The sequence below is a fragment of the Stegostoma tigrinum genome, chromosome 3 (assembly GCF_030684315.1).
Source record: "Stegostoma tigrinum isolate sSteTig4 chromosome 3, sSteTig4.hap1, whole genome shotgun sequence".
Taxonomy (NCBI): domain Eukaryota; kingdom Metazoa; phylum Chordata; class Chondrichthyes; order Orectolobiformes; family Stegostomatidae; genus Stegostoma; species Stegostoma tigrinum.
This window is the reverse complement of record NC_081356.1, coordinates 127317998-127334351: the sequence shown is the minus strand read 5'-3', so window position 1 is coordinate 127334351 and position 16354 is coordinate 127317998. Positions and strand designations below refer to the sequence as shown.

At 42.9% G+C, this 16354-nt stretch overlaps 1 protein-coding gene across 10 annotated transcripts in view; it reads right to left on the bottom strand.

Moving 5' to 3' along the window:
* Positions 1 to 16354, bottom strand: part of nek1 (NIMA-related kinase 1) — a 164749-nt gene that overhangs the window by 101034 nt on the left and 47361 nt on the right. For 8 of the 10 annotated variants that reach the window (XM_048527489.2, XM_048527490.2, XM_059644881.1 and 5 more), the window contains 4 exons: positions 14572 to 14619; positions 11760 to 11843; positions 10184 to 10386; positions 3146 to 3277 (listed from right to left, as the gene is read on the bottom strand). In XM_048527489.2, coding sequence (XP_048383446.2) covers positions 3146 to 3277; positions 10184 to 10386; positions 11760 to 11843; positions 14572 to 14619 — 467 coding nt within the window. Of the gene's footprint in view, positions 1 to 3141; positions 3278 to 10183; positions 10387 to 11759; positions 11844 to 14571; positions 14620 to 16354 lie in introns of all 10 variants that reach the window. The other 2 variants (XM_048527496.2, XM_048527494.2) reach the window with 1 other exon arrangement.

Genomic DNA, 16354 nt, shown 5'->3' with positions numbered 1-16354 from the left:
ATGATAGTCCCGCCATTCTGGGAATTGACCTTGTGAACTTACGCTGCATTCCCTCAATAGCAAGAATGTCCCTCCTCAAATTGGGAGACCAAAACTGTACACAATACTCCAGGTGTGGTCTCACAAGGGCCCTGTACAGCTGCAGAAGGACCTCTTTGCTCCTATACTCAATTCCTTTTGTTATGAAGGCCAGTATGCCATTAGCTTTCTTCACTGCCTGCTGTACCCGCATGCTTGCTTTCAGTGACTGATGTACAAGAATACCTAGCTCTCGTTGTACTTCCCCTTTACCTAACTTGACTCCATTGAGATAGTAATCTGCCTTCCTGTTCTTGCCACCAAAGTGGATAACCACACATTTATCCACATTAAACTGCATCTGCCACTCAGCTAGCCTGTCCAAGTCACCCTGTATTCTAATAACATGCTCCTCACATTTCACAGTGCTACCCAACTTTGTGTCATCAGCAAATTTGCTAATATTATTTTTAATGCCTTCGTCTGTATCATTAATGTATATTGTAAACAGCTGCGATCCCAGCACCCAGCCTTGTGGCACCCCACTGGTCACTGCCTGCCATTCCGAAAGGGACCTGTTTATCACTACTCTTTGCTTCCTGTCAGCCAGCCAATTTTCAATCCAAGTCAGTATTTTGCCTCCAATACCATGTGCCCGAATTTTGCTCACCAATCTCCTATGTGGGATTTCATCAAAGGCTTTCTGAAAGTCCAGGTATACTACATCCACTGATTCTCCCCTGTCCATCTTCACAGATACATCCTCAAAAAATTCCAGAAGATTAGTCAAGCACGATTTCCCCTTTGTAAATCCATGCTGACTCTGACCTATCCTGTTACTGCTGTCCAAATTAGTCGTAATTTCATCTTTTATAATTGACTCCAGCATCTTTCCCACCACTGATGTCAAGCTAACCAGTCTATAATTCCCTGTTTTCTCTCTCCCTCCTTTCTTGAGAAGTGGGACAACATTAGCCACCCTCCAATCCGTAGGAACTGATCCTGAAGCTATAGAACCTTGGAAAATAATTACCAACGCATCCACAATTTCTAGAGCTACCTCCTTAAGTACCCTGGGATGCAGACCATCAGGTCCAGGGGACTTATCAGCCTTCAGACCTAACAGTCTATCCAACACCATTTCCTGCCTAATATAAATACCCTTCAGTTTGTCCATTACCCTCGGTCCGTCAACCACTACTGCATCTGGGAGATTGCTTGTGTCTTCCCTAGTGAAGACAGATCCAAAGTACCTATTCAACTCATCTGCCATTTTCTTGTTCCCCCTAATAAATTCACCCGTTTCCGACTTCAAGGGCCCAATTTTAGTCGTAACCATTTTTTTTCTTTTCACATACCTAAAAAAGCTTTTACTATCCTCCTTTATATTTTTGGCCAGTTTTCCTTCATAGCTCATTTTTTCTCTGTGTATTGCCTCTTTAGTTATCCGCTGTTGCTCTTCAAAAGCTTCACAGTCCTCCGGCTTCCCTCTCATCTTTGCTATGTTATACTTCTCTTTTATTTTTATACAGTCCTTAACTTCCCTCATCAGCCACGGCTGCCCCCGCCTCCCCTTAGGATCTTTCTTCCTCTTTGGAATGAACTGATCCTGCACCTTCTGCATTAGATCCAGAAATACCTGCCATTGCTGTTCCACTGCCATCCCTGCTGGGGTATTGTACCACTGAACTCTGGCTAGCTCCTCCCTCATAGCTCCATAGTTTCCTTTATTCAACTGCAATACTGACACTTCCAATTCTCCCTTCTCCCTCTCAAACGGCAGATTAAAACTTATCATATTATGGTCACTACTTCCTAATGGCTCCTTTACTTCGAGGTCCCTGATCAAATCCGGTTCATTGCACAACAACAGATCCAGAATTGCCTCCTCCCTGGTAGGCTCCAGTACCAGCTGTTCTAAGAATCCATCTCGGAGGCACTCCACAAACTCCTTTTCTTGGGGTCCAGTACCATCCTGATTCTCCCAGTTTATCCGCATGTTGAAATCTCCCATAACAACTGTAGTAATACCTTTGTGACAGGCCAATTTCAACTCCTGATTCAACTTACACCCTACATCCTGACCACTGTTTGGGGGCCTGTAGATCACGCCCACTAGGGTCTTACTACCCCTAGTATGGATAGAGCTGAGAAATTCTGACTCTACATTTCCTGATTCTATGTCCCCCCTTGCAAGGAACTGAATATTATTCCTCACCAACAGGGCCACCCCACTCCCTCTGCCCATCAATCCGTCCTTTTGATAGCACGTATAGCCTTGAATATTCATTTCCCAGGCCCTGCCCACTTGAAGCCACGTCTCAGTTATCCCCACAACATCGTACCTGCCAATTTCTCACTGAGCCTCAAGCACATCCACCTTGTTTCTTATGCTTCGTACATTCATATATAACATTTTTAATTTGATACTCCCTTCACCCTTCCTATCAATCCCGATTTCACTTGGCCATGCTGTATGATCGCTTCTTGAGTTTTCCGCTCTGTTGATTCTGTTGTCTTTCTTAACTTCTCTTATTCTCACTTTCCCTTTAACTTCATCCTTAAATTTCCAATTTGTCCCCTCCCCCAACTACTTAGTTTAAACACACCTGTGTTGCAGTGGCAAACCTGCCTGGCCAGAATGCTGGTCCCCTACCTACTAAGGTGCAACCCCTCCCTCTTGTACAATTTATCCCTACCCCAAAACATACCCCAGTGATCCAAGAATTTAAATCCTTGCTTCCAGCACCAGTTCCTCAGCCACACGTTCAAGTCCATTATCTCCCTGTTCCGGCCCTCTCCAGCCCAAGGAACTGGACGCAAACCGGAGATAACCACCCTACTGGACTGAAAAATCACAAAAAAAGTGTGACTTTTTCCAACTCAGAACCATCAACTTTTTGCTTGAAGTGCAACAATAGACAAAGATCTAATATTAGGCGGAGTGCACCACCATTTTACTCTTCTGCAAATGTAGGTATTTAAAATGGCCCCAATCTGCAACTTATGTTAAAAAGGATTGCATTTTTCAAAGAATCATTGAGAATGTAGTAGCTAACGGTATTTATATTTATAATATTTCCTATTCCTGGAGAATAGTAAAAAATACAACTTCTCACATACCAACCTGTAGGAATTTGCTTGCTTGGCTACATTTTCAAGTCTCTTCATTTCTCTTCTGACGGCTTCAGCATCAGGCAGTTGGTGTAGACCTCCTGGCCCATTATGAAACACAGGACCAGCAGCTGCTGGCAATCCCCTGAAAAAGCCAGACAAATTAGAGAAGGGAAAATTTATGGGGAGACTGAACCTAAGTATTTTAAATTATAAAAGGTATTTTGATAGAGCAAGTGGAGAGGCGAGGAAAGAGAGAAAGATTGTTTCTACTGTGACATATTATTGACTTAACATGTTTAGCAAAATAATTTATGCAGATCGTGGATAATTCCTAATACATTTCACCTCTGACAAAAGCTACTTAAGATCTGAACGCAATGGCTAAAAGGATGGTGGAATTACAACTTTAAAAGGCCATTCAGAGATAGTAGGAACTGCTGATGCTGGAGTCCGAGATAACAAGGTGTACAGCAGGATGAACGCAGCAGCCCAGGCAGCATCAGAGGAGCAGGAAAGCTGGTGTTTCAGGTCTGGACCCTTCTGAAGAGGTCGGGGAGGGGGAGGGTACTATGAAATAAATAGGCGGTGGGGGGGGGGGGGGGGAGGTAATGATAGAAGGACGATGGGGTGGAGAGATGACGGACAGGTCAAGGAAGCAAAGACTTAGCCAGTAAAGGTGAGTGTAGGTGGGGAGTTGGGACGGGGGTTGGTCAGTTGGGAGGGAGGGGCGGGTAGTTGGAAGGGAAGACGGACAGGTTAGAAGAGGAGAGGTTGAGATGGGCTGGTCTTGGGATGCGGTTGGGGGTGGAGAGACCGCCCACCTGCGATCTGAACCCATTACCAAGGACATTTTACCTTCCCCACCCCTATCTGTAGAGACTGCTCTCTCCGCAACTCCCTCGTCTGCTCCACATTCCCTATTAGTCCCACCACCCCTGGCACTATTCCTGAGCCCCACCACCCCTGGCACTATTCCCTGCAACCGCAGGAGGTGCTACACCTGCCCCTACCCTCCCCGCTATGTCAGGTCCCAAGAAAACCTTCCACATTAAAGAGATGTTCACCTACACATCTGCTAATGTGGTATATTGTATCCGCTGTTCCCGATGTGGCCTCCTCTGCATCGGGGAAACCAAGTGGAGGCTTGGAGACCACTTTGTGGAGCACCTATGCACGGTTCGTGACAAAAGACTACACCTCCCAGTCGCGAACCACTTCAACTCCCCCTCCCACTAGGTTAACAACATGTCCATCCTGGACCTCCTCCAGTGCCACAACAATGATCCCCAAAGGCTAGAGCAACAGCGCCTCATATTCCACCTGGGAACCCTACTGCCCAATGGTCTCAAATGTGGACTTCACGAGCTTCAAAACTTCCGCACACCCCGACATCATTCCAAGACCAGTCCATCTCATCCTTGCCTTCTTGACCTGTCCTTCCCCACCCCACCTACCCACCCCTCCCTCCCCACTGACCAACCCCCATCCCAACTCCCTACCAACACTCGACTGTACTGATTCCATCCCTGCATCCTTGACCTGGCCGTCTTCTCTCTACCTATCTGCTCCTTTATCCACCTTCCATCTTCGCCTCCCCCTCTCCCTATTTATTTCAGAGTCCCCTTCCCCTCTCCAATTTCTGAAGTGTCCAGACCCAAAACGTCAGCTTTTCTGCTCCCCTGACGCTGCCTGGCCTGCTGTGTTTATCCAGCTCTACACCTTGTTATTTTAAAGAACTTTGGTTATTCTGAATCATAGAAAAGATCAGAGCCAAGGGGTCACCATTCGACCTACTGAGATAACAAGGTGCAGAGCTGAATGAACACAGCTGGCCAAGTAGCAGAGGAGCAGGAAGGCTGATGTTTTGGGGCTAGACCCTTCTTCAGAAATGGTGTTCCTCCAATTCCTGATAACAAAGTGTGAAGCTGGATGAACACAGCAGGCCAAGCAGCATCTCAGGAGCACAAAAGCTGACGTTTCGGGCCTAGACCCTTCATCAGACCTTTCACCCTCTCTGATGAAGAGTCGAGGCCTGAAATGCCAGCTTTTGTGCTCCTGAGATGCTGCTTGGCCTGCTGTGTTCATCCAGCTTCACACTTTGTTATCTTGGATTCTCCAGGTTCTGCAGTTCCCATTATCTCTTCCTCCAATTCCTACTATCTTTCATTCAACCTACCGAATTGTGTTAGTATTTCCAAAGAATACTTGAGTTAGCCCCAATTTCTTATTTTTCCACCATATCCCTGCTATGTTTTCACTTAGGAACTAGGAATAAGAGCAGGCAATTCAGCCCCTCGAGCCTACTCTGCCAATTTATAAGATCATGACTGATCTCATTCCCAACACTCAACTTCATTTCCTGCCCGCTCTCCATATGTTTATCGCCTTAAAATTTACAGTGTCCTAGTATCCACCACACTCTAGGGTAGTGAATTCCAAAGATTCACAACCCTTTGAGATGTAATTCCAATTCATGTTTTAAATTTAACTTTTACATCTCTCAAACTGTGACCTCGATATAGATTACCCACAAGGAAACACCTTTCTACATCTATTCTGTCAATCTCCTTTAGCATCTTATATAGCTCAATTAGCTCTCTCATTCTTCTGAGTTCCAGATAGTACAGGCCTAAACTGCTCAATATTTCTTCATAAGACAAACACCTCATCTCTGGAATCAATCCCGAGATTAGAATCTCTCTCAACAGCCTCAATGCAACTGCATGCCTCTTCAAGGAGACCAAAATTGCATAAAATACTCTATTAGTGCCTTGTACAGTTGCAGTAATACTTCCCTACTTTTATATACTATTCCTTCAGCAATATGCGAAAATTGCATTTGGCCTCCTTATAAGTACCTGCTGCAGCTCATACTAATTTTCAGCAATTCATGCAAATTATTTACCTGCAACCTTAAATTAAGACAGATGTTAAGCAATGAAGGTTATAAAATACAACAAAGGAGGATCAAAAAACTGATGAGGAAAGGGAGAATAGAATATGAATGCAATCTAGAAAATCATTAAACAAAAAGGACTGTAAAAAGCTTCTATACATATGGATGAACCTGGTTCACCAATGTCCCTTAGAGAAGGAAAATCTTCTAACCTTATCTGGTCTGACCTACATGCGATTTCAGACTTACAGCAATGTAGCTGCTTTTCAACTCTCCTTTGGACAACTAGAGATGTGCAATAAATACTAGCCTACAAATAATACCCACAACCCATGAACAATTAAAAAAAAATACTTACACTGGAAGGCTGTGACTAGTTGGGTACCACAAGGATCAGTGCTTGGGGCTCAGCTATTCACAAAATCTCTCAATGATGTGGAGCACAGTTTAAAAATAAAGGAGTATATCACTCAGGTCTAGGATAACAGATATAATTTTACTTAGAGGGGTGTTAACCTATGGAATGCTCTAATATAGAGGGTATGAAAGCGCAATCTTTGATTAGGTGTATGGTAGAGGCTGATAGATTTCTGATTGCAGTGGGGCACGGTGTTCTGGATGATGGTTAAAAGGTACTGAAGTGTTCAATCAACCATGATCTCTAAAACGACAGATCAAGCTTGATGGCAGAATGGCCTACTCCTATGTTTATAATATGAACATGTTGGCTTCAGAGCTAAAAGAATGGAGCACAATGTTATTTTTGAAGAGTTTCACCAAATACTCAGAAAATGTTCCTGGAACATAACTGTCAAATAGAGGGATCTAACATTAGAATTCTAGTCTTGGTAAACTGGTTTTCAGAGAAGCATTCCTGAAGTCATAGAGCATGGAAACAGACGCTTTGCACGCTGACCATGTTCCCAAATCAAAATACTCCCAATTACCTGAATTTGGCCCATATCCCTCCAAACCTTTCTTTTTCATGTAACTGCGCAAATGTCCTCTAGATGTTGTAAATGTACCTATGTCCACCACTTCCTCTGGCAGTTCATTCCAGATATGGAACATGGTTTGTTTTAAAAAAAAAGAGTTGCCCCATGGGTCCCTTTTAAACCATTTTCCTCTGACTTTAAAAGGATTCTCCCACTTGAGGTAAAAGACCCTTGCTATTCACCTTGTCAATGCCCTTCATGATTTGATAATCTCTATAAAGATCACCTCCCAACATTCTATGCTCCGGTAGGAAAAAAAGTGTCCCAGCCTATTCAGCTTCTCCTTATAAGTGAACATTGCATTCCCTGCAAAATCCTAGTAAATCTATTCTGAATCCTCTCCAATTTAACAATGTCCTTCCTCTAACAGGGCGACCAGAACTGTACACATTACCAAAAGGATGTGGATGCTTTGGAGAGGGTGCATAGGAGGTTCACCAGGATGTTGCCTGGTATGGAGGGTGCTAGCTATGAAGAAAGGTTGAGTAGATTAGGATTATTTTCATTAGAAAGACAGAGATTGAGGGGGGGGGAAACGTGATTGAGGTCTACAAAATCATGAGGGATATAGACAGGGTGGATAGCAAAAAGCTTTTTCCCCCCCAGAGTGTGGGAATCAATTACTGGGGGTCATGAGTTCAAAGCGAGAGGAGGAAAGTTTAAGGGAGCTATGCGTAGAAAGTTCTTTACACAGAGGGTGGTGGGTGCCTGGAATGCGTTGCCAGCAGAGGTATGTTAGCGTCTTTTCAGACATATTTGGACAGGTACATGGATGGGCAGGGAGCAAATGGACACAGACCCTTAGAAAATAGATGACAGGTAAGACAGAGGATCTTGATCGGCGCAGGCTTGGAGGGCCGAAGGGCCTGTTCCTGTGCTGTAGTTTTCTTTGTTCTTTGTACTCCAGTACAGGGCTCACCAACATCCTGTAGAACTCAACATGACATCCCAACTCTTATACTCAAGAGGTCTGAGCAATGAAGGCAAGTGTGCTAAAACACCTTCTTAACCACCCGGTCTACATGTGATGCAAATTTCAAAGAATTATGTACCTGAACCCCAAAATCTCGCTATTCTACAACACTACCCAGGGATCTGCCATTAATTATTTTCACCAGCCTTAATTGCCTTGGAGGAAGTGGCAGTTAGCTGCTTTTTTGAAGTGGTACAGTTCAGAACAGGATTCCAGGATTTTGACCAAGCAACATTCAGGGAATGAAAATGATTTTCTGTGTTGGGATGCTGTGATGCGGAGGGAACCTGTAGGTGGCAGTGTTCCTCGGAAGGTGGTACCTTGTCGAGTTGTTGCAGATGTTACATACTGCTGCCACAGTAGATTCGTGGGTGGTGAGGACGGTGAGTATTCAAGGTGGTGAATGGGGTGCCGATCGAGCAGACTCCTTTGTGCTGCCACCTAATGTTACCACGTTACCAAGTATCTTCACTGTTGCTGAAGCAATCATTCAGGCAAGAGGAGGGTATTCTACTGCACTCACCACTTATATTTTGTAGATGGCAAACAGGCAGTCAGGGAACAGGAAGGGAGTTTTTCACCTATAAATCCCCAGCCTCTGACTTGCTTGGTCGAGTTCAGTTGCTGGTCAATTGTAATGCTCAGAATGTTGATAGTGGGAGTTCTAGCAATGCTAATGTCACTCATTATTGAGGTCAAATGGTTGGATTCTCTCAAGTTGGAAATGGCCAGCATCTGCTACTTGTGAGGCACGAACATTACTGCCAGCTATCAGCCAAAGGCTGGATGTCACTTCGGTCTTGCTTCAAGTGGACACAAACAGAGAAGTGCAAATGCTGCTAAACAAAATGCAATCATCATCAAACATGTTCAATTATTAACAAAGTTCCCCATACCTGACCTTATAGCTGAAAGCAGCTGAAGCTGTTGGATCTAGGACACTACACTGAGGAATTGAAGTTCACCAACTACAAACAGTATGTTGGTTTTATCATCTCCTCCTCCTTAAACAATTTTAGAACATTACAAGCAGAGCCTGGCAGATCGTTGTAACCAAAGGTTACAACTTGGAGAAACTTGCTGGCCAAAAGTAGGTTTATTAGTTCACTTCTACCTGTCCCAGCTGCTGTCAGTGCTGCATAAACCCAGGCAGAGTAGCGACTTAGATGACTGGGAAATACGGACAAAGAAATGCAAGTCTCTCAGCAGCTTAAAAGAACATCAGTATCAGTCCATAAAGTAAAAGACATTGTCAAGTTTTTTCATGGATAATTCAAATGAGATAGAATTATGCATATAAGGATATATTTCATTACAAATTTTAGTCAAAATATCCTTTAAAAATAGTATTATTCAACCCATATAATTGGATTATGTTTCTTTACATAGATTGCCCATAGCATTACATGGGTAATTCCTTTGAAAAAAATCTAATTTTTAGGGGTACGGGAAAAATGTTAGGTGTGGGACTTAAATTGACATGGCTTTCCATTGCATGCAGGTTGAATGGTCTACTTTTGCATTATAGAAGTTTATAATTGTCCATGTTAGACATTTCTACTGATCCTTCTCTCAATCAAAATTCAGTGGGAGTTCTATTTGTTTCAAAGTAGGAGAATAGTGAACAAGCTCTTTAACCTATGAGCAATCTATTAACTCCTTTTAAATTCTCTCGTGAAGTGATTCAACTGGTAACTGTCTTCAATCATACTACATTCAGACCTGTATTAGTACATCAGCTAATACACTTGAAAACAGTCAGAAGGGAACTGCTGTTGGAAACTCTAGGAAAATTCCATTGAACTCGCCTTCATTTCTCCTTCAATCATACTATTCAAAGCGGGTTAATTCATCACCCATTTCATTACTGTTTGAAAGATTTTGAAGTGACCTAGTCAGCTGTCATATTTACCTGTGTAATATGAGACACCATATTCAAAGACATTCACTGTGAAAGAACCAGCTTATAATCTTCCCAGGATGCAACAGGGCACAGTAAAAATGAAAAAGTCATTCCATACATTTGCAACTTCCCAAATAACATAAGCTTATATTCAACAGAATACTTTTCACCTTTAGCCAAAAATGTATTTTACACACAGTTTCCTCACACAAGAAAGGGGGTATTTTGAACCCCTACCTTTCATCTAGTAGTGTGCCTCAAGTAATTAGGTATAAAAGTACCTGAAAACAGGTTCTTTAGGTCGTGTCTCCATCTTCCACTTCATGTCTTTTTCCTCAAAACCTTTAGTGTTTTCTTTCTGCTGCTGTTGGATTTGGTCAAGAATAGCATGGTAATGTTCATAGCGTTGCACACTGTTAAGTGCCGGCGCAGGTAAAATAGCTCCAGCACCCCCTCCACCTCCTCCTCCACCCGAGAATGGAACCTGGAAACAAAACAGCTTCAAGTTAACTCTAAGCTGAGCTGGACAAGAGGCTGCTTCAAAAATGTATCCATTGGTTTTAAGATAATAACTTACAAAAGAAAACCGAGTACACGCATGAAAAACAGGAGACAGGCTTGAAATTTTGCACCTGATCTCCTGACTTTCCAAAGGCTGTTCACAATTTACAACACACATGTTTGAAGAGTGATGGAATACTTCCCACATCCCTGGATGAGTGCAACTCAGATTAACACTTGAAACCAACCAGGACACACAGCAGCCTGCTCAACTGGCACCTCATTCACTATCTTCAACATTCACTCCCTTTGCACAGGTACATAGTGGCAGCAGTGTGCACATCACTTGCAATATGCACTGCAAAACTCACCAAGGCTCTGACAACAACACCTTTCAAACACACACCTTTCACCACCTGGAACAAGGCCCACCACCACCTGTAAGCTCCACTCCAAGCCACACGCCATTCCAAATTGGAACTAAATCACTAGCCCATCTCTACAAAGTAAGTCAAAATCACTGAACCTCCTTCCTCAGAGTACTGTGGGTGCCCCTTCATCCTAAGGACAACAGCAGTTCAAGTATGCCATTCACTAACAGCTTCCTGAAGGCAATTAAGGAAGCTTTTTACAAAGTGAACCACTGTTGGCATTTTATCTCGCCGTCCTGCAAATCGATTAAAACTTAAATACATGTGCAAGCAAACTACCAGATTCAAAGTGGCAAACAGGAAAAAAATTCTTTTTCCACAGCTATCTTGACTTCGAAAACATATTAGTAATGTGGTCAGACAAGCTGTCCCATGTGCAACTGATAAAACGGAAACTGTGAAAAAAAAAAAGGAACAGGAGTAGGTTGTTTGGCCCCTTCAAGCCTGCTCTGCCTTTCAACAGAACCATGATTGATTCGGCACTTTTCATATTCACTTTTCGTACATTTCACCTGTAACCGTCGATACCCTTACCGATCAAGAATTTATCTAAATCAGTCTTAAATATACACAAGGACTTTGCCCACACAGTTCTCTGTGGCAAATTCCAAAGACTACCAACCCTGACAGAAGAAATTCCTCCTCAACATAATCTTAAATTGGTACCCTTTTATTCTGAGGCTATGTCCTTTGATCCTAAACTCTCCCTTGAAAAGAAATATCCTCTCAGCACATACCCTGTCATCAAGCCCCTTAATTACAAACATCAACTCAGGGTTTAAAAAAAAAGAGAATGAACCCATACTAGAATAATATAGCTATACCTTTTCAACTAATAAAAATATACAGTACATAAGGCAGTCTGAAATAAGAAGTAGTGATAAATACAGCTGAACAAATTGAAATATACGTTATGTAAATATACCTTATGCTCGCCACTTCCCAAAGAACCACCCACACCCAGAACGTGCCTCCATCCTTGTTCTCTGGCTCGATTGATTCTTTCAACCTATACTTGAAAAAACAATTGTTAATTAAATACAAATGCTTCTAAGAATACAGGGCAAACCAGTGGAACACAAGTGTAATATGTGCCAGTGCAGATTTAAACAGAAGTACAATACCACTGTTACAAGACAACTAATTGTAAGATGTCAGAAAGATAAATTGTTTTGTACATATATTTGAAGAAATTAGTGAAATTCAAATCACATCTTTCTCCCCCAACTCGGCCCACCAGGCTAAGTGCTAGAAAATAAGACGGGTGACTGGTGATTGGCACAATGATGGGCCAAGGGACATCTTTCCAGGCTCTAAAAACTTCATGGCCCTCTCTATAACAGACGACATGATTAAACACTTCTAGTGCAGATGGCAACAAATCTGGGCTTCCAGGTCCAGAGGTAGATGATTCTGGCATACCATAAAAGGGTTGAAGGGAAATGGTCAGGAGCAAGAGGGTGGGGCTAGTTTAGTTTAAGATTATGTTCGGCATGGACTGTAGGGTCTGTTTCCGCGCTATACAACTGGAAAAGAGTCCTTCCCGCTACGTCAATACGATTCACTCAAACTCTGGCAGCTTTGTTGCTGGCAATCTTAAAACTTACATGTCAAGTCGGCATGGGGGTGGAGGGATGTGTTCAGTATTCCAAAAGGCATTAGGGTGGACAAGTCCCCAGGTCCAGATGGGATCTATCCCAGGTGTCTGAGGGATGCGAAAGAGGAAATTGCTGGGGCCTTAACAGATATCTTTGTAGCATCCTTGAGCACGGGTGAGGTCTCGGAGGACTGGAGAATTGCTAATATTGTCCCCTTATTTCAGAAGGGTAGCAGGGATAGTCCAGGTAATTATCGACCGGTGAGCCTGACGTCAGTGGCAGGGAAGCTGCTGGAGAAGATACTGCGGGATAGGATCTATTCCCATTTGGAAGAAAATGGACTTATTAGTGATAGGCAGCATGGTTTGTGCAGGGAAGGTATTGTCTTACCAACCTGAGAGAATTCTTTGAGAAAGTGACAAAGTTGATAAATGAGGGAAGGGCAGTAGATGTCATATACATGGACTTCAGTAAGGTGTTTGATAAGGTTCCCTGTGGTAGGCTGATGGAGAAAGTGAAGTCGCATGGGGGTCCATGTTGTACTAGCTAGATGGATAGAACACTGGCTGGGCAACAGGAGATAGAGTTTGTAATGGAAGGGAGTTTCTCAAAATGGAGAACTATGACCAGTGGTGTTCTACAGGGATCTGTGTTAGGACCACTGTTGTTTGTGATATCGATAAATGATCTGGAGGAAGGTATAGCTGGTCTGATTAGCAAGTTTGCAGATGACACTAAGGTTGGTGGAGCAGCAGTGAAGGGGACTGGCAGAGAATGCAGCAGAATATTGACAGATTGGAGAGTTGGGTGGAGAAGTGGCAGATGGCGTTTAATCCAGGCAAATGTGAGGCGATGCACTTTGAAAGATCCAATTCAAGAGCGAACTATACAGTCACTGGAAAAGCCCTGGGCAAATTTGATGCACAGAGAGATCTGGGTGTTCAGGTCCACTGCACCCTGAAGGTGGCAACGCAGGTCGATAGAGTGGTAAAGAAGGCGTACGGCTTGCTTACATTCATCAGACAGGGTACTGAGTACAAGAGTTGGCAGGTCATGATGCAGTTGTATAGGACTTTTGTGCGACCACATTTGGGATAAACCTGTAGAGGCTGGTCGAGTTGCATGTTGACTTACATTGGCCGGACAAAGAATATGTGGCTGGTACAGTGCAAACTTGATTACAGAATTTATTTGAATCATCCATCCAATGAGGGGTCAAAATTAAAGCATCATAATGGAGAAACCATATTTAAAGAGAGAGGTTCTTGGATAATGACTCATAAGTAGACAACTAATTCAAGATTGCTGGAAGGAGGTCAATTTTATCATTTTCCTCAAAAAAAGACAGCCCGGTGGTCAGACCTGGATTGACAAATTAGAAACTGACGCAATGTGGAAAAATTATTTCTAAAAAGGGAAATATCAAATTGTGTGTATGTAAGGACTGGGAATTGGGTTAACTGGATAGCACTTTCAGATCCCTGGGCATTTGAAATAGTGGATTACTTTACTAGAGTGATAAAAACAAAGTTTTTCAACTCCCCCTCCCATTCCTTAGACGACATGTCATAATGGTGCCATCTGAAGGTTGCATGAACAGCAACTCATATTCCGCTTGAGAACCCTGCGTCCCAATGGTATCAATGTGGATTTCACAAGCTTCAAAATATCCCCTCCCCCCACTGCATCCCAAAGCCAGCCCAGCTTGTCCCCGCCTCCCTAACCTGTTCTTCCTCTCAAGTATGCACTCCTCTCACCTCAAGCCGCACCCCCATTTCCTACTTACTAACCTCATCCTGCCCCCTTGACTTGTCCGTTCTCCCCAGGCTGACCTACCTCCCCCACCTATACTCTCCTCTCCACCTATCTTCTCCTCTATCCATCTTCAATCTGCCTCCCCCTCTCTCCCTATTTATTTCAGAGCCTTTCCCCATTCCCCGTTTCTGAAGAAGGGTCTAGGCCCGAAACATCAGGTTTTGTGCTCCTCAGATGCTGCTTGGCCTGCTGTGTTCATCCAGCTCCACACTTTGTCATCTTGGATTCTCCGGCATCTGCAGTTCCCATTATCTCTTTTCACAATACACTTAGCTTTTCAGCTGCATCTCATAAAACACAGGAACATCGTATACACGAACGCACCCGTTCTTTTTCCATTCGTCTCATCTGCTCAGCTTTCAGCAAATTTATCTGGAAAGAATGAAAGGTACAATTTACATCATTAATAACTGATTTTCCTCTCTGAATTAGATCTTAAAATGGAAAAGCAGAAGTAGCTATTTTGGCTGACCAAATCTGTTCCACTGCTCAATAAGTTCACGGCTGATCTGATAATCCTCAACGCCACTTTCCTGCCTTTTCTTCATAGCTCTTGATTCCCTTCCTGATTAAAAATCTATCCCTCTCAGCTTTGAAGATACTTAATTATCCTGCTCTGACAGCCCCATGTGTAATGATTTCCACAGACTCGTCACACTGCAAGAGAAATAAATGTTCACTTGTCTTACATGGATCACCCATTACTCAGGTTAATGTCTTCTGGCCCTCAACTCTTCCACAAGGTGAAAACAATCTGTCTACATCTGCCCTCTCAAATTCTCTAAGACTCCTCTATGTTTTAATAAGATCACATCTAATTCTTCTGAACTCCAAGGAGTACAAGCCCAATCTATTCAAATTTCCTCTTATAAGAAAGTCCCTCCATACCTACACTCAACCTAAAATGAACATTCTCTGAAAATGCCTCAAATATCAGTTCATCTTTGCTCAGAGAGGGGACAAAAGCCATTCATAGTTTTCCAGGTATGATGTGACTAGTGTCTTGTATGGTTTTAGTGAGATGTCCTTATTGTTATACTCCGTTCCCTTTGAAATAAAGGCCAATGTCCCAGTCACCTTCTCTATTTTCTGCTGAGCATGTATGTTACCTTTTTGTGGCTCATGACTAAGGGTCCCTAAATTCCCCTGTACTGCAGCTTTCTACAGTCCTTCTCCATTTAAATAGGCAGCTTGGAACCAAAGAATGCTTATCAGGAAATGCTTCAGTTGTTGGCAATCCCAGTATCTTCTGGATCACTTTCTAAGTCACACTGTTGCCTAATCGATTTGAGGTTTTGTGCAGACCAAGATTTCTGCAACATTCAAAATAATAAAGAAAATTTTCCAATAGTTCTAAAACTTCCAGTGGCATGGTAAAGGGAACAAAATTTTCCATCTAACTAAATATTCATTCTTCTAAATTACAGAGTTTAAAATAAAATGATTTGTGCTTGATGTTAAAAACTCAAAGACCAGGTAGTAATTCAGCAGAATTTGGCCTAGAAAAGCTAAAGTACAAACATAAATGTTTTAACAACATTAGAAAATAATGTCTCTCACGTACAGTAGCAATTGCAAATAAGTAAGAAGAAAATTTGCATTCTTTCAGTTTTGAGGATAGTTCACTCAGCCCTTGAGCATCTTGGAAATACAGTTTTCAGGGATGCTTAAAACTAAATTTTCTTTTTGGTGCATGGGTGCAGCATGGTCTCATACTGTGGTGCGTTAGTTGCTTTCTTTTCACAATACACTTGTTACGCGACATATTAGCTGAATCTTCCATGGCCTTGACAGATGTACCATTCAAGAGTCCAAGTTCTCCTCATTTCTACGGAAAGCGGATCTATTTTAAAGGGACATTCTTGGTCTCCTGCCTGCCTCAGCAGTGCTCATTTATCCAGGCCAACATTTAAGTGATTCTTTAGATTGGGCATCCCACTGCTCTGGTTCTTCTCAAAACAGATGGGGCTATCTGAAGTTGCTTCTTAAAATTGGCCACCTTCAAGAAGATCGTGAATGACAATCCAATCCAGAACAGTAGCGGACATCAGAATTGCAACCCACACAGGAAAATCCAATTCAGTGTATCAAGGTGGGTATAGCAGGG